General features: G+C 44.6%; 1 protein-coding gene across 1 annotated transcript in view; it reads left to right on the top strand.

Annotated features, from left to right (window-relative positions):
- Positions 1-3,176: 3,176 nt before the first annotated feature.
- Positions 3,177-22,997, top strand: part of RARRES1 (retinoic acid receptor responder 1) — a 46,642-nt gene continuing 26,821 nt past the window's right edge. Inside the window, exon 1 of the mRNA XM_047785570.1 lies at positions 3,177-3,694. Coding sequence (XP_047641526.1) covers positions 3,416-3,694 — 279 coding nt within the window. The 5' untranslated portion in view covers positions 3,177-3,415. The remainder of the gene's footprint in view (positions 3,695-22,997) is intronic.

Here is a 22,997-nt window from a genome sequence, read left to right as displayed (position 1 = left end):
TAATAAAATGAATGCTGTAATTAAAAACTTTGAAAAATGTGTGTTCCTGATCAACATCTGTCTGCCTGGTGTGTAGTTATTATCACTCTTAAAAATAGCTGACCTCAGAAGAGGCCCTGTGCTCACACAGCTGCTCTTGTTCCTGACCATTTCTGTGTGTCTTCCCTCCTGTGTATGACTTTCTATGATTCTCACTGTCTTACAAGAGCTAAGGCTGCCATCGGCCATTCCCACCCTCCCCCTCATGGCCCCAGTGATAGATCCCTGCTTACCTGTCACTGTCTACTCTCCCTGCCAGGACCCTGTTAGGGATCTGCTCAGATCCCTGGGATCCCTTTCCTAGATTTTTCCCCTACATCTAAGTGTGCTTTTGCTTCCAACCTAAGGTACCTCTGACACCTCTCAGGAGGGCTGTCCGGTGTCTCTGCCCCTCTGTACCCATAGAGTAGGGCCTGGATGTTAACTAGTGTGGCCCTTAGCCAATAACTCATAGGCATAGGAGGATGGGAGCCCACATCCCCTGCCAGGAAGCAGTTTACATTCCAGAGCTTCTCTGCGTACCAGGTGAAATTACCTTTCCTGTAACTTTGTCTAAGATCCTTCCTTGCTACCAATTTTCTAGGTCTTCACTGGTTTCCCCTGGGAGCTTTTCCTTTATAAGACACTCTCAAATAACCTTTTGTCTTAGGGCCTATTTCTGGGACACTCAGTGTAAAACAAAATTTTTAAAAAAAGACTACATATCCCAGCCTCCTTTCAACTAAGTTCTTGTCAGTGAGATAGAAGCAGAAGTTCCCTGTAGGACTTCTCAGAAGCCCATAAAAGGGAGCTCTTGCTGATGGTTAGAGCTCATCTTGGACTCTGAGGGTAGGGGCGCACCCTCAGATGTGGGAACAAAGGTCTGGAAAAAGCCTGGGACCCTTAACAACTTCATAGACCTGCCAAAACCAACAATGGATTTTGTACAACCCCCTACCCCAAACTTATGTGATGGATAAGTTTCTTATTTAAGTCAACATTGGAGTGCCCATCGTGGTGCAGCAGAAATGAATCCGACTAGGAACCTGAGGTTGAGGGTTCAATCCCTGGCCTTGCTCAGTGGGTTAAGTATCTGGTGTTGCCGTGAGCTGTGGTGTAGGTTGCAGTTGTGACTCAGATCTGGCATTGCTATGGCTCTGGTGTAGGCTGTACAAAAACAAAATGGACCAATCACTGGTGTGGTAATTGAAGCTGTAGCTTCAATTAAACCCCTAGCCTGGGAATTTCCATATGCCACAGGTGTGGCCTAAAAAGAAAAAAAAAAAGTCAATATTTTTTATTTTTTTGTTCTGTGTAGGCAAACTTAAATCTTACTAGACTAGACCACCACAACAGAGGCTGAAAAAAGGCAGATGCTTGCTTTCCCAGCCTCCCTTGCAGCTAGAGTTTGCTAATGTGACCCAGTTCTGGCCAATGAGATGTAAGGGAAGGTCAGGTGTGGGGAAGAGGGCCTGGAAAAAAGCTTTCTTCTCTGATGAAAAACTAAAATCAAAACAGATGCATGATGTAAAGCTCTCTTGCCGCCCTGGCAACCTACTCCCTGCTACCTGCCTTTGCTTGTGGCGTGTAACAATGAAGTGTCTGGAACTGTGACAGCCATTCTGTAATCATGGAGCTATGGGTCAGTCTTCGGGGGGTGGGGGGTAAGGGGGAAAGCCAAACAGCTGAGGAGAGCTGTGCAGAAGGATGGAGAGAGACTGAATTCTTTAAATCATCCCTGAGACCTCCCACTCCACACCAGTGATTAGTCCATTTTGTTTTTCCTGTTACTGGCATGTGAAAACAGCCCAACACCCACTGAGGGTGAAGCACTGAAATAAGGAAAACTTAGTTTTTATAAGACCTGGAGTTGATAATTTCTCAAGAAACCTACTACTATAACCCCTTGGAGGGGAAGATAGCTGGGTTCTGGGAAGATAATTATTTGTGTTAGCCTACCTCTGAAGCAAGAAACAGAACCTCATTCAAGAACAGAATAAGAAATGAGTTCCAGGATCAGCTGATATGGGTGCTCAACAATGTCTTCAGGAATTCAGGCTCCTCCCCTCTCTCTGCTCAGCCATTCTTCAAATGGGCTTCATCCTCAAGCTATTAGCAAGATAGGGGCACACTTCCACATGCTCACAATAAGCAGCTACCAAGTCCTGCATGCTCTGCCCCTCCCCCCACCGTTCCCCGAAACTTCTCATCCTGATACTCCTCCAGCTGCACCTGCTTGCTCTTCTTCAAACATGCTGGTGGACTCCTGATTCTGGGCCCTTGCACTTGTTATTCCCTCTATCTACAGTGTATGCTCTTCTCAAACACATCCATCTGGCTCCCTCATGTTCTTCAGGTATTTATTTAAATTCACTATCCCAGCGAGGCCTGCCTCGACCACATTATTTAAACCTATAACCAACTCCTCATCCCCTTTCATGCTTAATTTTTCTCCACAGCATGTGACACATCCAACATTTACCTCCACAGTGGGGCTGGGGTCAGCAGGTGATGGGGAGTGGACCCCTGAACAAAGTAAGGAGGGATGGGAACAATGGTTCCTGGGAGTGCCTCTAATGCCTTGTTCTCTGGGCTTTCTCTCTGGTCTGTGGCTTAAGAACAGTGGCCATCTCATCCCTTCACTGCCACGTGTCTAAAAAGAGTCGTCAGTCCTCCCTCCCTCCACCACCTGACAGCCCCATTCATACCTCACTTCAGTGGTATCTGGGTTGCACGCCCATTTGTGCCTCACCAGGTTTATTAGTGACCTGTTTCTAAGTCCAGTGGGGCCTCTGGGTCCTTATCTGACTGCCCTGCTGACCATGGCAGCCTCCTCTCTAGTCCCAGTTCTCTAGCGACTTTCCCATTTCCAAGGTCATTGTGCTTGCTGTGAAGACCCCCAGTAATGCTGGCTGCGTCCTGCCCCCTTCTCCACCTGTTCCCAATTTCATCTTCTGAGAAATCACAGCTCCAATCACAGCTTCCAATCACAGCTCTGAAACCCTAAGGGCTTTGAAATCACAGCATCCGCTAAGAAGCCAGATCCAGAGCTGAGCTGGCGATCCCGCACTAGGCCGCGCCCGCCAGGCCCTGTACCCTCGCAGGAGAAGTCTCCACGCCCCCCTTTGTCCCCCCCCCCCCCACCGCGCGGCACCTCGCCTAGCCTAGCCGCGCGGCAGAGACGCCGAGCCCGGGGGAGCCCCGGGGGAGTTGGGCGGGTCGGAGGGGCCCAGGGGCTGTGGAAGCGGCGACAGGGCGCCACCGAGCCAGGACCCAGATTCCCTCCAGCTGGCCACCCAGGGGGTGGAGGGAGGGGCCCGGGCGTACTTAATTCCCAGAACACTGGCGCCGCCCGCCAGGAGTCGGGGCCTGTCGAGCGCCGCGCCAGCTCACGACCATGCAGCCCAGCCGACCATCGCTTTTCGCTCCCGGGCCGGGGAACCGGCCCCCTGCCACCCGGCTGCTAGCGCTTCTGCTGCTGCTCGCCCTTCAGGCGGCCGCGGCGGCGCCTGCGGGGTCCCGGACACCCGAGGACTCCGAGTGGCGCCAGGACGCGGCGCTCCCGCAGGGACTTCTGTCCCAGGCGGCGCGCGCAGCTCTGCACTTCTTCAACTTCCGAGCGGGTTCGCCCAGCGCCCTTCGAGTGCTGGCTGAGGTGCAGGAGGGCAGTGTCTGGGTGAGTGCAGGAGCAACACTGCGGGCGGGAGGGCGCGGGGGGACTGTGCGCGAGCCGCGTGGTAGGTGATTCGTGTGCGCGCGCCTATGCTCCCAATAGCGGAAAGGCTGGGGAAGCTGTGATGCGCAGACGTCCGGGGAAATCCTGGCTCATGCATCGACGTCCGGAACTGTCTCGGGCATGAAGGGGCCCGTCGGTGCGCAGAGTCCATGGAAAACTGGCTCGCTCATTCTGGCATTTACAAGACCATAAAGGTTTTTCATAAGGCAGTTTGTGAAAGAGGTGTATGGGGAAACTGAGGAACGGGCCCAAGAGGCAAGGCTTGATCTCTCCTGGGACTCCCAGAATTGGTTGCTATGGGGTGGTCCCAGAGCCGAGACCTTCTAGTGGTTTGAGCTTTAGTCCTGGGTGAGATTTCCAAAATCTAAGCTAGTTCTCAGGCAGGCTAGGCCGATGTTCCCTTGTTAATTGCAGACCATCATGCAATGGGTTTCAGGATAATGTTGGAATTTAAGTCTCTGCCTGGGCAGGAACCTTGGGAATCCTGGCGCCTGCTTTAATCTAATGGGAGTGAGTGAACCAGGGCTGTTTTCTATGTAATGAAATGAATGAGAACTTTGCAGCACATTGTTTGGTAGCTAATTTTAAGGCACTGGTTGTAGGTATCATTTCGTGTCTAAGCAGCTCCACTGCTTTCTTCATCAAATGAAAGAACCCGACTTAAGGGGCTCTGGTGGCAGCTGCGGCTTAAATTCAAACCCTGCCCCAGTAACTTCCATATGCTGTTGTGTAGTTGTTTGTTTTTGTTTTTGAAGAGTTCTCATCGTGGCACAGTAGGAAATGAATCTGACTAGTATCCATGAGGATGTGGGTTTGATCCCTGACCTCACTCAGTGGGAGTGGGTTAAGGATCTGGTATTGCCAGTGAGCTGTGGTGTAGGTCACAGACATGGCTCGGATCTGGCATTGCTGTGGCTGTGGTGTAGGCCAGCAGCTGCAGCTGGGATTTGACTCCTAGCCTGGGAACTTCCATATGCCAAGGGTGTGGCCCTAAAAAGCAAAAGAAAAGTCACAGAACTACACTAAGCCTCTTCCAAGAGTAGTGATGCTCTTCCCCGTAATCACCCAGTATTGCACAAAGCCTGCAGAACCAGACTTAAAGAGTCTAGAGTTTAGTAAAGACTGTAAATAGGTAACATTTTAAAGAGTGGCAGTAGGATTTTTAAGATGGTTCTAGACCTGGAAGGGGAACGCCTTTTGAAAGCTCAGCCTTGGTTCTTCAAAGACTTAATCTGCCCCCAGGATGGCTAAATTTATTTAATGATGAAATAAAAGTGTTCTTAGAAAAAGGCAATCTGGAGTTCCTGTCGTGGCTCAGTGGAAATGAATCTGACTAGCATCTCTGAGAAGGCAAGTTCAATCCTGGCCTCGATCAGAGGGTTAAGGATCCGGCGTTGCTATGAGCTGTGGTGTAGGTCGCAGATGAGGCTCCAGATCCTATCTTGCTGTGGCCGTGGTATAGGCCGGCATCTGTAGCTCCAATTGGACCCCTAGCCTGGGAACCTCTATGTTCTGTGGGTGCGGCCCTAAAAAGATCCAAAAAAAAAAAGGCAATCTGCTCTTGTCACCCGTTGGAGCAAACCAACAAACCTTCCCGTCTTAGGGAGGAAAAAGTTCACTTTACCAGCACAACAGAGAAATGAGGGAACAGAGCTTGAGAACTTGGAGAGTTGCCACTTCCTAGAGCCCGAAGAGGCCCCCCCTGAAGATTTGCTCCCTGGTTATCAGTGGGACAGAATCCCTACAGAAAACCAAGCTCACATTTCTAAGGCGTATCCACCCAGTTTTCAAATCCCAGGGATATTTTTTTCTTCCAAGACCATGAAAAAAATAATAAAATACTTTCCATTTTCATGCATTTAGTCACCCCTTATTAAAAAAATAAAACCGGAGTTCCCGTCGTGGCGCAGTGGTTACCAAATCCGACTAGGAACCATGAGGTTGCGGGTTCGGTCCCTGCCCTTGCTCAGTGGGTTAACGATCCGGCATTGCCATGAGCTGTAGTGTAGGTCACAGACTCGGCTCGGATCCCGAGTTGCTGTGGCTCTGGTGTAGGCCGGTGGCTGCAGCTCCGATTGGACCCCCCTAGCCTGGGAACCTCCATATGCTGCAGGAGCGGCCCAAGAAATAGCAAAAAGACAAAAATAAATAAATAAAATACTTGGCATCTTTCACAAAATAAATCAGCTCTCAAAATCCAAGTGAATTAAAATTTTTCCTTTCCTTTTCCACAGAATTCAGTTATTGTTTTCATTTGTAATAATGTAATGTTCCTGAATTTTAAAGGGAGCCTCAGAGTTCCTGTTGTGGTGCAGCAGAAATGAATCCATGAGGTCATGGGTTCAATCTCTGGCCTCACTCAGTGGGATCCATAGTAACCTTGAGGTCATGGGTTCGATCCCTGGCCTCACTCAGAGGGTTAAGTATTGGGCGATGCTGTGAGCTGTGGTGTAGGTCACAGATGAGGCTGCAGATCCCGTGTTGCTGTGGCTGTAGTGTAGGCCAGCAGCTCTAGCTCCGATTCGACCCCTAGCCTGGGAACCTCCATATGCCACAGGTGGGGCCCTAAAAAGCAAAAAACAAAAGAAAAACAAAATAAAGGGACCCTCGTTTTGGACTAAAAATGCTGGGTGGAATAATCAATAAATTAGAGAGAGGTGTGCATGAGGGGGAAGAGGAGTTAATAAATTGAAGAATTCAGGGTATTGCCCCTATGAAAGGAAAACTTCTGTGGTCATCTGGTTTATCTTTACATTTCCTCCAAAATTATTATAAATATTTTAAAATCAAGGAGCCAAGGAAGAGAAGTTAGTGACTTTCAGAGCCAAGGCTCTTTAGAGGCTAAGTGGTTTCAGTTTCTCCCTAGAATTCAGTGAAATTGCTTGATTTATTGAAACCACTTAAATGAGAACAAATACCACCTCTACGGAGCCTTCAGTGCAAGAAATTTCTGCCTCAATTACAGGAGCAGCGGTAACATTGGCAAGAGGTGGAAAGTGATAGACCCTCAAACCTCTTTATCCAATCATTGCATTATTAGAGTGAGTGCTGAGTTGCTGCACAGTGTCTGTCATTCCTCCAGGCCAACCCAGGATGAGCAGGTAGCTGGGTGGGTGAGAAAAATGTAGTTGGTAAGGCTCCTTCTTCATCCTCTTTGTCAGTGCACCCCTTTGTAGATGAGAGGCTGGAACAAAGTCAGGGTTTTCAAACTAATAGCGTACTAGTGGGTTATGAAATCTATTTAGTATGTTGCAGTTGTTTTTTATTTGCTTTTAAATAGTTTGGAATACAAACTGTTGAGTACACTGCAAAATAAAATGTTAAGTAGTGCCGTTAAAATTTTGCAAACATATGTGTGTGAACTGGGTCATTATGAAGCATGTATTTCTTGCTATGAGTTTCAGCTGAAAAAAAAATTGAAAGCCAATAAACCAAATGACTTAAGACCTCTTCCAGCTTTGAAATTCCTTGATTTAAAGTGCTTTCTTGGCTCTTCAAGAATCCCTTATTTTAGGAACAGTTGCCCTCTAGTGGTGAAATTCAGAAGTAGCTTTGGTGATAAATGCAATGAAGTATTGAGAAGAAATCAGATCTAGCTGTTGAAAAACCTTGTGAACATTCTATTTTGTTTTTGTTTGTTTGCATTTTGGGTTTTTTGTTTTTGCTTTTTTAGGGGAACACCTGCAGTATATGGAAGTTCCAGGCTAGGGGTTGAATCGCGGCTACAGCTGCCAGCCTAAGCCACAGCCATATAGCCACACCAGATCTGAGCTGCATCTACAACCTACACCACAGCTCATGGCAACACTAGATCCCCAGCCCACTGACTGAGGTGAGGGATCGAACCCACATCCTCGTGGATACTAGTCGGATTCATTTCCTCTGTACCACAAAGGGAACTCTTGTTTACTAATAGGAGAGATCACAGACCATGGCTTATGTTTCCTCACTGCCCCTGCCCGATGGCATCTCTTTCCTGACCTTATGCTACACTTTCACCATCAGGAGGCCCATACTTTCTGATGTCACGTGGCATGGCCTCAGGACCCACAGCAGTGAAGGAGTGGGAGATTTGGGGTGGTATTGACAGCTCCTATGCTACCCAGGGTATCCTGGGTCAGCCCAGATATCCTGGTGACTTGAAGCTATCCCTTACCCTACTCTGAAACAAATACCCTCTGATCACCCATTAGTCTTACAACCACTGGCACCTGCACCAAGAAGCTGGTAAGAGGCCAGCCTTTCCCTGACACTGAGAGACTGGTGAGATTTTGGTGTGCACGAAGTTCACAAGAAAGACCCCACCCATTTGGAATCAGCCACTGTTTGGGGATTGGCCCCTTACCCAGTATTTGCCCTCTGACCAGCCAGGACCAGTGTTGAAAGTAGAATAGAAACAATTGACCACAGGTCATGATGGTGTGGGGAAGTTCTGCCCAAATCTTAACTGCTTCATTTTAAATAAGTCAATACGTGTACAACCGTCACTTGTTTTTTGGTGTAGGGTGAATGCCACTAATTGGCACTCCTTGCAGTCTTTTCAAGCAAGAAGACACTCCCATAATGGGTATTTGTAATGTCCACTTTTATTTACTTACAGTGGAGGGAGCACTTGCAAAGAATATAGTTCACAATCTTCTTCCTTTACTTTTTCTAACTTGCCTAACTGTGACTTACCCATACCCAGTTTATCAGTGAGAGTGTTAGAGACTTGACTTCATCAATTCTTTCCATAGCATTTAACTTGAAATTCATGGACATGACATCTTTTTTTGTACCCCCTCTTAACCAGTTTCTGTAACATTTAATCATGCAGCTAGGTAATGAGTACACTTAGCATAGGCATATTTTGGGACAAAATAGCTGACTTCTGGTGAGCATCCTGCTGCTGCCTCTGGTGCAAGTGGACTGGGCTGCTGTGAGTGCCTGCTCTGGTGTCTGACAGAACAGAGCCCATCTGCTAAGCCAAAAGACAGTGAGGAGAGTGGCGAGTCTACTAAGAATAAGCTTCTTCCTTTATTTCTTTTTCAATCTATGAAGCACTTTAATACAACATAATTCATCTACTTACTGCTCTTACTTCCATTAATGTCAATTATTGTCAATTCCATTAATGTCAATAATTCAGAGGTGATGGTTCACAAGAAGAGGAAAGCAATACATCAAGTAGACCACAGAAACGAAAACTGGAGAATGAAGTAAGCTGTGATGAATATGGAGGGGAAAGATAAGTAATGAAACACTAAAGTGAAATAATCCCTACTTCAATGCAAGGAGGGTGCCTAAGTGTTTTCACAGCCCTTGTGTAAGAGCCCTGTAGCAGCAGAATGAAGGTGGTGCTCCTCGGTGCCCTCTGCTATGGGGATGAAGTATGACAATCCTGAAAGCCCAGAACAGAGGCCCACACCTGCCCTCCTTTCCTGGATGCTGCTCTGCCAAAATGGCGTGGGTACTTCCATTGTCTCCACCCACCTCCCACCACAGGGCCCACCTACGTCTGCAAGCTCAGATTGCAAAGTCTGGGTCCAGCATGGGATGGGAAAGGGCACTGGCCCTGAGGGTAAACTTAAGCATTTGTCCCACAGTCACCCAGGCCAGCCAAGTCAGCTGCTACCTGGGTGAGCTAACAAGTAGGAATGCTTTAAACCAGCTTGTAATAAATTAGTTTTGAGGCACAAACTTTTTTTTTTTTTTTTTTTTTTTTACCAGCCCCTAACATTTCCACTTGTCTTGCCACACCGGGTGTCCGGTGTCCTAGCCAAGGATATGTATGATCATGGAGCATTAGTAGCAGCCCCGGATAAAGACCACTGTTTGGTGGGCCTTGAATTTAACCACCAACAGTGGAGCAGTTGCACACTCTTCACTGAAGGACCTAGGTAGTTCTGCCAGAGGTGGAATGTAAACAACCCTAAATGACTGATCTTAATGAGACATGGAAATTTTTTTTGGCCAGAGCTACCGGCATGCAGAATTTCCCAGGCCAGGGGTCAAACCCGCACCACAGCAGTGACACAGGTCCTTAACCCACCGAGCCACCAGGGAACCACCAGAGACACAGAATGCTAAACACATACACAGCTTCTCAACCCAGCCTGACCCTTGATCTCTGTGGGCCTGAATCCCCCCAGAGATTTATTCACACTCTTTGCAGCCTTGGCATTTATTTGCCTTGTAATGGTCCCTCCATTGAAGAGGTTTGCACAGAGCTGGGTCCACAGGAGCAATAGCAACTCTGCACTCTGGGTTACATCTTAGGATCCTTCAAGCCGCCTCTAGCCAGTAAAGTTATGAAAGGGTCTTGTACCATAGCTGTGCAGAAGAGGTATGCGAAGCCACCATGGCCCCAAGGGGAGGTGCTTACACAGAACATGACTGACAGATTGTAAGTAACTTTGTATTAGTTTCACTGCTCTAGCAAATTATCCCACACACTGTGTAGGAGAAAAAAAAATAACTCACAAATTTATTCTCTTAAAGATCTGGAGGTCAGAAGTCTGAAATCAATCTCACTAGGCTAAGGTCAGGGTACTGAAAGGGCTGCATTTCTTTTGGAAGTTCTAGGGGAAAATCATTTCTGTGCCTTCTCCAGCTTCTAAAGTCCAGCTGCACTCCTTGGCTCTTCCTTTATCTTCACAGCCAGCAGGCAGTATCTCCTGAATGTGATACTACTGTCTCTTTATTAAGGAGAAGCACCAGTGGGTACACTGGACCCACCTGGATAGTCCAGGACTCTCCGTCCATCTCGAGATTCTTATCCTGATCACAGTGGCCAAGTCCCCTTTGCCAATGTAACATGTCCCCAGGTTCCAGGGACTAGTACATGGATGTCTTTGGCACCATGACTCAGCTTACCACACCCAGCTTCCAGGGTAGCTGTGAGCTCATGCAAGTACTATCCACACTGCCGGACACATGGCTCTTCCCAGTGAATGGCAGCTCTGGCTGGTTTCGGCAGCCCTGGTAATCTCCTCACCCCCGAACATGCCCACCCTCACATCTCGTGTTGGTACTCGGCTGCTTTGTGTTCCCATCCTGCATATGTGTCTGCATCTACACGCTGCAAGGCCTCACTATATCTCCTCCGCTGCACTAGCATAGGGACCTGCAAAAGACCAATATTAAATCCTGGTTAAATAAAAACAAAGGGAGCTGGAAGGGTGCTGGGCCCACTTGGCATCTGGAGCTGGAGTCTGGGCCAGGCCCCAGCTATTCCCATCCCCCCTGTAGGAAGGAGGGAGACCCAGCACCTAGAATCACTCTTACAAGTAGCCTTTTCTGATTCGCTCCCCCCTGATCTAGCGGGGAAGCCGAGGGGAACACTGCCTCTGGCCACTTCCACTCTTTGGAGGGGCCAAGAACTCATACCCAGAGTTGGCCAGATTAACACTCAATATTCTGTCTCTCTCCACTACTTCTCAGCCTGAGAAAGCAAAGTGTCCAGTACAAAGATCTCCTTGGATCCCACTGGATGGGGCCTCATCTGAAGGTCACTGACTTTTGTTCCATAAACTGTATTCGCCTTATCTGACATTGCCTGAGAGAAGGAAAATGCAATGAGATAATTCCAGGCTATAATGTAATACACTGATGTTCTGTCCAGAACATAAGAGCAGCGCAGCAATTTTTATCCACAAATGAGTTGTTTACTTGTCTCCAACGAGGCCTGACTCATAAAACTAACCTTATAAAATGTTTGCTTTTCCTGGAATGGCATGACATTTATGTTTCTTACCAAATGTGAAGGCCGAGGGACATTTAGAAGCTGAGTCTTTTGGGCCAGTGGAGGCGCAGTGTGCACCAGAGGGGAGATTAGAATCATCTTTGAGCTCTTGACAACTGGCCTGTCCTCACCACCCACCCCTCAACCTGGAAACAAGAAGTTTAAAGTTGTCACCATCAGGTCTAAGGCCACATGAAGGGACCATGCCTAGCAGCCAACTGCAGAGAGGGAAAACAAGAAACAGCCTTTCCCCGAAGTGCAGGGTTTTCTTTCTATAGATAAGCTTTTGGCAGAATCACTTCTCGAGTGACTGACAAGAGTTGAAGCATTTTCACAGCCTCCCTGTAGCAGCCAATGACAAGGTTTTTCTGGGTACTGTCCCTGCTCTTTCATTTGCTCTAGGTTTTGTTGTATTTTTAAGTGAGTTTAAAGGGGGTTGTTAAAATGTGCTCTTATAATACTTTTTCTCCATCCCCTATCAGGTTCCTTAGGTTCATGTCCAATACTTACACTCAATATTTCAATGTCTTTGCTTTAAGCAAGAAAATATTGTATAGTATCTAACATAAAAATAGTCCAGACAGGAGTTCCCGTTTTGGTTCAGCCAGTTATGAACCCAACCAGTATCCATAAGGATGCAGGTTTGATCCCTGGCCTCACTCAGCGTGTTAAGGATCTGGTGTTGCTGTGAGCTGTAGTGTAGGTCGCAGACCCGGCTTGGATCTGGCATTGCTGTGGCAGTGGTATAGGCCAGCAGCTACAGCTCCAATTTGACCCCTAGCCTGGGAACTTCCATATGCCATGGGTGTGGCCCTAAAAACAAACAAACAAAAATTTATGGATATGACTGTCATTACATGGCCAAGCCACTATCCATGAAACAGGAAGCAAGGAGTGAATTTTCTTCAAAAACTATTAGTTCAGACTGCCTTCTTCGCATGTTCCTGCTTGAAAAACAGCACATTCTATGTCATCCAGGAATTTGTTAGCTGCACCCCCTGAAGCAGAGGATAGACCTGCCCCCCTTAACTTCCTAAGGCCCAGAGACTTTGAGATAACATTCCTCTGTTTCAGTTAGTCTATGATCCCCCCCCCCCCCCCCCCCCCCCCCCCCCCCGCCTGGCCTTTGGAGAGAACTGTCATGTCCATAGTCTCCTGCTCATCTGTACTCTAGTGAACGGCCACTGGAGCTACTTGTTACTTCCTAGCCTCCCTTTGAACTTCAATGGTTCCACTCAGGGCTCAGAGAGAAACTTCAGAGGAAAGCTTCCAGAGTGTGTTCCCTGCACCGGCAGCATCCCCATCACCTGGAACTCTCGAAAATTCAGGGTCTCAGGCCCTGCCCCAGGTTTATTGAATCAAGACTCGAGGTGGGGCCAGCATCCTGTATTTTATTTAGCCCTCCAGGAGAGTCTGTTCTAGCTCAAGTTTGAGGCCCATTACCGTAGAATAAAGTCTGTGAAGATACCTTCTCTAATCTGACCCCATCCACCATGGTAACCTCCACTCCAAGTATCGCCCCCGCCCCCCACCCCCCGACTAACTTGCTAATCTCCCCAGCCTGGCTGCCTACCTCTCGCCCTTGTCCTGAGCACCATCTCCCTCTCTCCCTGAGAGTTTCTTTTTATCAAAAAAAAAAAAAAAAAAATCTAGTGAGATGAGTTTGTCCTTTGAAGGCTTTCCAAGGTATGTTTCCTCAAACGAGACTTTAAAAGTGGCTAGTTTCCCTCACAACTAGGGCAAGGGAAACACCAAATCAAACTGCTGAACACTCCCCTAAAGAGCTGTCCTCATAGCTAGTGGAGGCAAAAAGCAAGGGACCTACAAAATAAACAAAACACAAAAAACATGTTAAAGCGTAAACCACATCATTGGTGGCCTGCGAATGTAAAGCATTTCATTCTAGGCTATAGCACAAAAGTCTTCTTTTCATACAAAATTAAAAAGAAATCTGTAGCAAAGAGGTACTACATTCATTCCTTGGGGTTATACAGAAACCCAGTCCTTTGCTATGTTTGATGACTTTTTCTTAAAAGAACCTTACTCTAGAAATTAGCATGAGGTTCTGTGCCTCCAGCTGCCTTTTAAGGAAGGGCTATGAAGCTTCCTAATTTGTTTGGCAGATGTGCAGTGCTGGCAGTGTGGGGTATGGAGCAACAGAGCCCATGATCCTCTCCTGCAGAAACACTCCTCACCTCCGGAAAGCAAGACCTGCCTGTCTCTGTCCCCACGTCAGGCTTGGCTCTTAAGTAAATGTCTGTTTAGCTTTTTTAAAAAAAATGTCCTTTAATGGTGGATTAGCTTTGCACCAGTGGCTGTAGCAATGCAAGTGTAAGAGCAGAGGTTACCTGACCTCGAGAGTTTGCCTCCATCCTGGGCGCAGAGCTTCTAAACTCAAAACCACTATAGCAAGCAGTTGACCACATTTCACAAACCTGATCACACCAACAAGGTGACGAACAAAGACACAAGGTTAAGATACTGGGTGGGGACATCCATACCGAGTTATTTTGGGACTTAAAGTTTTAAAATGACTTTCTGTCTTGTTGAAAGCCCATTCGTGCCCTTGTTAGTCCCAGTAACACCTTCATCACCTTTGGTCTGTGGAGACTCCTCTTTGATGGTGGTTTATTTTCTTTAATCCCCTTTCCCATTGTCAACTTAAAAAAAAATAAATAAATGAACAACCTAAAAGTTGAGAATTATGTTTTATTCCATGGACTTGCTAAGGACTATAGCCCAGGAGACAGCCTCTCAGATGGCTCTGAGGGACTCTTCCAAAGAGTGAGGGAGGATCCAGGACATGCAGGAGTTTTTGCTGGGGGGTAGGGTGTGGGGAGGGAAGTGTCCTTGGTCAAACATCAAAAGATTACTGCTAATCACAAAAAACAGACACCTCAAGTTAATGATTTTAGTACTTTTCTATGAATGGAAAGATGTAAAAGTCTGGGCTTATTGAAAGCATTCCTTTGATATGCATCTTCATTCTCTCATGCCAGCATCCTGTTTTTTTCCATCCTGAGTTCTCAGGGTGCGCTGGTGGGACATTAAGGCTGCAACATCCTTTGTTTACTGAAATGGCCAGCGACATTCTTTGTCTAAAGAGCTTCTTCTGGGTCATAAATTTAATCAACATTCGGGAGGTATTCATGAGCAATTTTGTCCTGTGGCTCTAGGATGACTCATTCCTAGATCAGGGGAGGATTTTGTTGATAGGCCACTCCATATGCTAAGCTTTTTGGATTAGGCTCTGTTTATAATCTAAAGTTCTCTGGATTCTTTTACTAGTCCGTTATGATGCAGGGAGTGTTTTCCCTTGTTGTTTCTTCCCATACCTAGAGTTGAACTATTATCATTCTATGTAGAGTTGTATATGTGATTGATTGCCTCAAGACATTTAGCCGTCAATTGATTTTGTTGGAGGGCTGATCACACATTGCGTAATGCAAGAGACAACAATCTTATGAAAGAGACAGGATGTAATACAGCTGGTGAAACCAAGCAGGGCCCTGTGGGGCTCCTGGGCACAAAAGCCTTTCTGTGTCCCTCATTTCTTGTTCTTAGGAAATGGGCCTCATTCAGCCACCATGACCTTCCCTGAGTTCCAAGGGGCAGGTTAAGACAGTTGCTGATCAGGGAAGGAAGGGGATGCAGAGATAAGGGAGGAACACTCAAGCAGCAATAGTACAGCCTTGGGGCAAGATCCTGGTTCCCTCTCAAGGGATACACATAATAATATAGGCATCTTATACACCTAAGAGAAAAGTTATACTCCGTATACTGCTTTTAAAAATGAGTACTTTAAAACTGAACAGCTTAGAGTCCTTCCTTGTCCTCCTCCCTGGCTTAATTGCACCCTAAACACAATCACCTGTAAACTGAAGATTAGGCACCCTGGGCACAATTGCCCATGGGCTAAAGATCATTAGCACATGATGTTTTTCAGGAACTTTCCTAGTTTGTTCTAATCTCTGATCAATATGCCCTTTTCGAAAGTACGTTATTCTAGGTAATAACCCAGAAGACCACCACTATGATCATGCCGAGATCTCCTAACTCCAGCTTTGATGACTAAGATTCCCCCAAAGAAAGAAGCATGAGCATTTGTCCCAATCCTGAGTCCTATCTGAAAACCTGTTTTTCTCTTTTTTACTATAAAACTCCTTGCGATTCTTTCGGGGGTGGGGGGAACAGTCTTTAGAACATTAGCCTGCTGTGGCCCTCCTTTGCCTGGCAAAACAAAACTATTTTTTTTTTCCTCCTTTACCCAAAACTCTGTCTCTGCATTTCAATTTGGCACCAGCAGACAGAGGCCGAATTTCAGCAACACTAGTAACAAAGTCAAGTTAATGTTGGGTACAGCAGAGAAAGGCACAAGGCATAAAAAAATTTGAGAACAAGGCAGAGCTTCCGTGCCTGCCCACTTGCATCTTTTACAGGTCCTATCTTAATAAATCTATTTCTTGCCTATCAAAAAAAAAAATTTGAGAACAAGAGAGGACAAATTAAAATGATTAGTATAACTAGTTGTAATCTGCTCAATATAAGGCATCAAATCCATAGGGGGACCAGCTGGAGAAGTCAAATTCTGGAAGGATCATATGTAGAGAAAAAGATAAAGCAAGCATTTGTAAATGAAGATGAAATATTTATCGCCTTGTTGTAGGTCAAAGCTAACATAATAGAAAAGGTTTTCTGGAAAACAAAGATTAAAAGCCAGTGTATTTCAGGAGGTCCCACTGTGGCTCTGCAGTAACTGAACCCAACTAGTATCCATGAGGATGCGGGTTCGATCCCTGGCCCTGCTCAGTGGGTTAAGGATCTGGCATTGCCGTGAGCTGTGGTGTAAGTCGCAGACTCAACTCTGATCCCATGTTGCTGTGGCTGTGGCATAGGCCAGCAGCTGCAGCTCCTATTCTACCCCTAGCCTGGGAACTGCCATATGTTGTGGGCACAGCCCTAAAAAGAAAAAAAAAAAAAAAAGCCAGTGTATTTCAGAAAATTCATAAATTTATAGATCATATTTATCAATTCATATAGTCCTATGTAATTAATTCCGGTTGATCTGGATGAAGACATCAGGTTTTCCATTAGGGTTTTGTAATTTCTTACCCAGTCACTGGTATGATCTGAAAGTTATCAGAAACAAGGGAGTTCCTGTCTTGGTGCAGCAGAAATGAATCCAACTAGGAAACATGAGGTTGCGGGTTTGATCCCTGGCCCCGATCAATGGGTTGAGGATCCAGCGTTGCTGTGAGCTGTGGTGTAGGCTGGCAGCAACAGCTCCAATTCAACCCCTAGCCTGGGAACCTCCGTATGCCTCGGGTGCGGCCCTAAAAAGACAAAAGACTAAATAAATAAAGGTTATCAGAAACATATTTGTTAAAAGTCCTTTTTATGAATCCTCTTGAAGATCTTCATCTTATAAAAAGCATCAGAGTAAAGCAATAATTATCTAAAAATGGCAAAAGACTTAAAATGCCATGGTTAAAGATCTGATAACAATGTAATTGACAAGAAAACTGGTATTTCTGTGACATACAACATTTTAAGGTAATAACTATAACATCAGAATTATGATTGATAACCTGATATGTCCTGATATAATAGTTTTAGGAATTCCACATTAGTTTTGGAATATCTATATTAATGTCATTTATCCATACAATAAGAAGGTTTTATTGCAACTTACTTGACAGTATTTCCCATGTAACATACCAAATAGGCCTAGTTTAATATCTCTCTTTGGGATATTTCAGGGGCCTTTTGAAGCATCCTGAAGTTAGCTGGCAGTCTACAGAATCTTAATTAGAATTTGGTATTTGGGATGTTTGTCCAAAAAAAAATCAAAAGGTTTTTAAAACACTTGGTCAAATAGGATCAGAGGTCACTGTGAAGTAATATGTATTCACTCAACCAAAGTGACAATAAAAATTTTGAAGGCAAATACAGATCATTTAGAAAGCAAAGAAACTCGCGATCTATTATCAAAAGTAGTTCAATATCTACAAAAACTGTTCTCTTAATAGACAAACTCCACTCCTGCACCAGTCTATACCCAACACTGAAGTTCATTTACCTAATTAACCTCATTCCAGTCCCAGCCTGGCCATATGCACAAATCAGTTCTTTCAGAGCTCTCTTTCTACAGATATTCCACAACTTTCTGCATCCGTATTAGTTTGTCTCTTATTTTTCCATCCAGAGACAATCAGCTCTAGGACAAAAATCACTCCCCTTAACAAAATGTATTTCTATTTCATACCATATTTTGTTGAGAATATACATCCTACTTTTCTTGCATACTGAAATGTTTTCCTTACTTGTAGTAGCTTTAATTACATATTACAATTTTAACTCTTAAAACCTAATCACTAGTAAAAGCTGACAGGCAGCAAAAACTGACAAGCAGCAAGTAATTGTGGACTGGGTGTCATACCAGAATTTCCTCATTGGTAAACTTAGGAGTATTTTTATTATCTCTAGAAACATACATTTTCTCATAGCAGAATTTCTTTCCTCAGTATGGTATGTGTGTGTAATAAACCCAAGCATTTTGTGTTTCCCTTTCATAATAAGACAAAAGTAGGTAAATTTACACCTTTTTAGCAATTAATGTTCCAGATTTTATCTTATTTGAAGTGACCTGGATATTCAATGAATTCCCATCATTTAACTTAACTTAGCAAACTCTAAAGTTTCAAGTAACCAAAAATCTGGAGAAACTGTTTTATATAGACATACTCAAAGCATAACCACTCCTAAAGAGTTCACCTGAAACCTCTTATTTACCTTAATTAATTAGTCTTTTTAGGGCCACACCTGAGGCATATGGAGGTTCCTAGGCTAGGGGTCTAATTGGAGCTGTAGCCACTGGCCTACACCACAGCCCAAGCAATGCAGGATCCAAGCCACATCTGTGACCTACACCACAGCTCACAGCAATGCCAGATCCTGAACCCACTGAACAAGGCCAGGGATCGAACCTACATCCTCATGCATGCTAGTCAGATTTGTTTCTGCTGAGCCACGACAGGAACTCATTTTATTTTATTTATTTATTTATTTATTTTGTCTTTTTAGTTATTTCTTGGGCCGCTCCCGCGGCATATGGAGGTTCCCAGGCTAGTGGTCGAATCGGAGCTGTAGCCACTGGCCTACGCCAGAGCCACAGCAACGCGGGATCCGAGCCACGTCTGCGACCTACACCACAGCTCATGGCAATGCCGGATCGTTAACCCACTGAGCAAGGGCAGGGACCGAACCCGCAACCTCATGGTTCCTAGTCGGATTCGTTAACCACTGCGCCACGACGGGAACTCCGGAACTCCTTAGTTTATAACTTACGAAAATGTCATCATACTAAGTTAATTTTTATTTTTTTGCTTATCAACCTGCAATAGAAATAACCTAGGTATGATAAAAGTAAGACATGCCTGTACTGATTAAACCAACAAGCTTACACTAGCATTAATACCAGATATTAATTTCATATTGAATATTTCCTAGGTCATGTGAACCTTCATTCTGGCCAGGTTCCTTTATATTTAGAAATACTTAATTTGTAAGCATTTTAAGTCAAGTAAATAAAGCTCTTTTGTAAATTTAATGTTGGTATTTCCCAGAGGTAGAGACAATATAAACTTTTATATCTAACAGTTGGAATAAGTTAAATTTGTTTGCTCAGATGACTGAGACTTTACTATCTGTGGAAAAGGCTTTTAAGATTTGTCCCTGTTAATTGCTTAAGGAAGCTATGATTTAGATTTTGAGTGAGGGAGCTTTTCCAGTAGTTTGTACGTGAACCTGGCTGGGATGTTAATTGGAGGCTGGCAATGTGTTACTCCTTTTTCTTTTGTTTTGAAAGCTTTGTTCCCCATTTTGAGGTTGGTTTATTTAAATAAAATTGCTAGTAATCATCAAGATCCTTTGGTGGGCCAGTGTGCTGTTCGTTGAGCTAGGTGTCACCCTCGAGTCGTTTCCCCTTTCTTAGGTGTCTCAGTTTCTCACTCTGGTAGTGTAAGACCACTGCGGGTACTTGGACCACTGAGTGACCTGCTCCTGGCCAAGCAGGTTTTTAATAAAAACGAAACCTCCTTCACTGTTGGTGGGAACGTAAATTGGTACAACCACTGTGGGAAACAGTATGGAGATACCTCAGAAAACTAAATATAGAACTACCATATGATCCAGCAATCCCTCTCCTGGGCATCTATCTGGACAAAGCTTTCACTGAAAAAGATACATGCACCCCTATGTTCATTGCAGCACTATTCACAATAGCCAAGACATGAAAACAACCTAAATATCCATCAACAGATGAGTGGATTAAGAAGACGTGGTATATAAAAAACAAAAAACAGAGAAGAAAATCACGGGCTTGGAGAACAGACATGTGGTTGCCGAGAGGGAGAAGGAGGGAGTGGGATGGACTGGGAGTTTGAGGTTAGTAGATGCGAACTGTTGCATTTGGAGGGGATAAGCAGTGAGAACCTGGCACAGGGAACTATACCCAGTCACTTGTGATGGAACATGATGAAGGATAATGTGAGAAAAAGTATATATATGTGTGACTGGGTCACTTTGCTGTACAGCAGAAATTGACAGAACATTGTAAATCAACTATAATAGAAAAAATAAAAATCTTAAAAAACAATGAATGAGTTTCCCTATAGGGATGGCTGCAGGGTATGAGGACTTGCCTCTAATCCTCCTGCAAGTGTCTTAGCTGTCTGAGAAAGCCAGCTGGGAGGAGAGTTCCCTTCTTTGAAGCTGCAAGATTCCCTGAGATATCCTCACTTTTATTCCAACACATTTCTATTAAAGGAGCCAATCCAAGGAAAAACAGACCAGTGTCCCACCTAATTACACTGTCCAACCCTACTCATTGTCTTTCAATTGAGCAAAGTCTTCCCAGTCTTTCAACTGAGGAGAACCCAAGTACCTCCCCTAAAACTAAACTTCAAGAATAACCTACTCCTCAGAGAGGAGTTTCTAACACCACCAAATACAATCTAGGATCATCAGCCACCAATGATATCTGAAAACTAGGAGGGACTCACCCAAATGTGTCTGGACTCTCAGGAGGTAGATGGGCCCAAGAGGCCTCTATTGGTACCAAGACTCCAGATCTTCACAGAGTTCAGGTGAAAGAGAGAATTCTACCCTTCATTGATCACCAAAGCTGTCAACTGAAGAAAATGTATAATCTGAAAGTTGAAAATTTTATTATATTCAGTGGACATACTGAGGACTATAGTCCAGGAGACGGCCTCTTAGATAGCTTTGAGGGACTGTTCAAAGAAGTGAGGGAGGAGCCAGGATATGTAGGAGTTTTTGCTGAAAAAAAAAAAAGTGTATATGAACATCAAAAGATTACTGCTAATCAAAAAAACAGACATCTTAATGATTTAGTACTTTTCTGTGTTTGGGAAGATGCAAGAGTCTGGGCTCATTAAAATCATTAAAATCATTCCTTCAATAATTATCTTAACGATCTAGGGCAAATATCCTGCTTTCCCCTTCCTGAATGCCCCTCAGCATGCATTGTGAGGGCTTAATGGCAGCAGCCTTTGTTAACTGAAATATTCTTTGTCCACACCATCCCACCTTCCATGGGCAACCACTTAAAAAGGGCTGATGTGTATTCTTCTGAGAGTGTTCTTATAAAAGATATTGTTGGTGGGTGTGCTAATTTTTATTTAAAACATTTTTGTAAGTGCACGCTATGCATTTTATTCCTTCCGTGTTCACTCCCAGCCTTGAGGATCTCTCTTTGCTGCTGTATGAATGGCTAGTTGGCTACCTCTTTCCACTGCATAGCAGCCCCATTTTTCCTGCCCACTTCTCAGGGGGATGCACATGAGATGGGCTCCAACTTTCTACCACACACATGATGCCTCAAGGAACATCCTCCCATGAGTCCCCTATAACATCCTTACCACTTTTCTGGGATACACACCCAGAAGTGGGTTGTTGGATAATAAGGCTTGAGCATAAGCTTGATTTGTAAGCTACCACCTACCAGCCATGAACCCCTAGACCCAGCCAATGATTGGCCCCATCCACTTTCTCATTCATCCCCTGTCTAACAGTTGTACAGTGGTCCCTACTTTTTAATGTTTTATTGAAATATAGTTGATTTACAATGTTGTGATACTTTCTGCTATACAACAAAGAGATTCAGTTATACAAGTACACCCATCCATGTTTTTCTTTTGAATCTTTTCCCACATAGATTATCATAGAGTATTGGGTAAAGTTTCCTGTGGTATACAGCAGGTCCCCATTGGCCAGTCATTCCATATACCACAGTGTGCATATGCCAATCCCAAACCCTCAGTCAATCCCTCACCCTCCACCTCTCCTCTTTGGTAACCATAAGTTTGTTTTCAAAGTTCCCGATTTTTTTCTGTGATGCAGATAAGTTCATTTGTATCCTTTTTTTGGATTCCACACATAAGTGATTGTATATGATGTTTGTCTTTCCCTCTCTGACGAACTTCACTTAGTATGGCCATCTCTAGGTCCACCCATGTTGCTGCAAATGGCATTATTTCATTCTTTTTATGGCTCTGTAATATTCCATGTATATATGTATCACATCTTCTTTATCCATTCCTCTGTCCATGGACATTTAGGTTGCTTCCATATCTTGGCTATTATAAATAGTGCTGCAATTAACATTGGGGTGCATATATCTTTCATATTATGACTTTCTCCAGATACATGCCCAGGAGTAGGATTGCTGGATCATATGGTAGTTCTATTTTTAATTTATTGAGGGACCTCAAGACTGTTTTCCATAGTGGTTGTACCAATTTACAGTCCCACCAACAGTGTAAGTGTAAGAGGGTTTTCTTTTCTCTGCACCCTCTCCAACATTTATTGTTTGTAGACTTTTTTTTTTTTTTTGGTCTTTTGTCTTTTTAGGGCCCCACCTGCAGCACATGGAGGTTCCCAGGCTAGGGGTCTGATCAGAGCTGTAGCTGCTGGCCTGCGCCATTGTCACAGCAACGCCAGATCCAAGCCACATCTGCAACCTACATTGCAGCTCATGGCAATACCAGATCTTTAACCCACTGAGCAAGGCCAGGGATCGAATCCACAACCTCATGGTTCCTAGTTGGATTTGTTTCAGCTGCACCACAACAGGGACTCCTGTTTGTAGACTTTTTGATGATGGCCATTCTAGCTGGTGTAAGGTGGTACCTCATTGTATTTCTGATTTGCATTTCTCTATGAGCGTCTTTTCATGTTTTTTGTTTGTTTGTTTGTTTTTTGGCCATCTGTATCTCTTCTTTGGAGAAATGTCTGTTTAAGTCTTCTGCCCATTTTTTGATTGAGTTACTTGTTTTTTTGATATTGAGCTGCATGAGCTGTTAGTATATTTTGGAGATTAATCCCTTTTCAGTTACTTCATTTGAAAATATTTTCTCCCATGTTGTGGTGTGTCTTTTCATTTTGTTTATGATTTCCTTTGCTGTGTAAAAACTTTTTAAGTTTAATTAGGTCCCATTT

Source organism: Phacochoerus africanus, chromosome 1 (genome assembly GCF_016906955.1).
Source record: "Phacochoerus africanus isolate WHEZ1 chromosome 1, ROS_Pafr_v1, whole genome shotgun sequence".
Taxonomy (NCBI): domain Eukaryota; kingdom Metazoa; phylum Chordata; class Mammalia; order Artiodactyla; family Suidae; genus Phacochoerus; species Phacochoerus africanus.
The sequence above is the reverse complement of the archived record's forward strand: the minus strand, read 5'-3'. Positions and strand labels throughout refer to the sequence as shown.